At 49.1% G+C, this 965-nt stretch overlaps 1 protein-coding gene across 1 annotated transcript in view; it reads right to left on the reverse strand.

Annotated features, from left to right (window-relative positions):
• Positions 1–675, reverse strand: part of LOC140322701 (motile sperm domain-containing protein 1-like) — a gene marked incomplete at its 5' end in the record, with an annotated part of 3,290 nt that extends 2,615 nt beyond the window's left edge. The window contains 2 exon segments of the mRNA XM_072399272.1: positions 226–390; positions 464–675. Of these exon segments, the coding sequence (XP_072255373.1) occupies positions 226–390; positions 464–675 (377 nt within the window).
• Between the last annotated feature and the right edge of the window lie 290 nt (positions 676–965).

Here is a 965-nt window from a genome sequence, read left to right on the forward strand (position 1 = left end):
GGGAAAGGAAAACAATGGTGGCAAAGAGGAAACACCGAGGAGGAGGCTATGAAGATTATGGACAGGAAGATAGGTAAAGATAAATCATAGTGAATAGAACCAGGAGGAAAGGGTCATATGGAGGCAGTCCTAGAGATGGGGTTACAGAAAAGAGAACCTGTAAAGATGGGATCCTAGACACAGAAGACTCTGGAGAGATCAGACTATGAGGATTGGGTACCGTACCTAACACGTAAGCAGCAACAAGTTTCTGGATGACGGACACATGGAGGTTCTCATGAAGAAAGCTCTGGGGGTCTCCATGTGATGGAAGCATTAGGACCACCAGAGATACCAACCCCACCAGAATGTACAACCCAAACAAGCCAGGGGACAGCGGGCGTGGACCACCTATGGACAGACAAACACAGAGTTACTCAAAAGCTCCCTCTTCAGTCCGACAGTACAAATGGAATTCTCCTACCATGGCGCATGGAGAAGACATGGGAATGTGGGTGCCATTGGGGCGGTTCACTGATTCCTCTCTCTCTGGACTTGGGTCTGGTCGGATGTAGCGTGGCAGGAATGTCCTTCCTCCCTACCACTCCTCGTCCTCCGCCCTCTTCCCATACCTCCACCCGGAACTTGTCTGTGCTGCCGTAATGCCGAGCACGGATATCGCGGTGCCGAGTGACACTGCAAGGAAGGAAGACGACAGCCATGGGTTTGTATATTGTGCATGTATCAATGTATAATAATAGTGTGTGACTGTGTGGGGGCATTAGAGTGTCAGCTCCTCTGTACAGAGACTGATGGGACTGTCTCTGTGTTCTCTGAACAGCACTATGGTATATGTCAGGGCTATATAAATGTATAATTCTAGTGTGTGACTGTGGGGGAACATTAGAGTGTCAGCTCCTCTGTACAGAGACTGATGGGACTGGCTTAGTGTTCTCTGTACAGCACTGCAGTATATGTCAGAGCTA

This window comes from Pyxicephalus adspersus, chromosome 2 (assembly GCF_032062135.1).
Source record: "Pyxicephalus adspersus chromosome 2, UCB_Pads_2.0, whole genome shotgun sequence".
In the NCBI taxonomy this organism is placed as follows: Eukaryota; Metazoa; Chordata; class Amphibia; order Anura; family Pyxicephalidae; genus Pyxicephalus; species Pyxicephalus adspersus.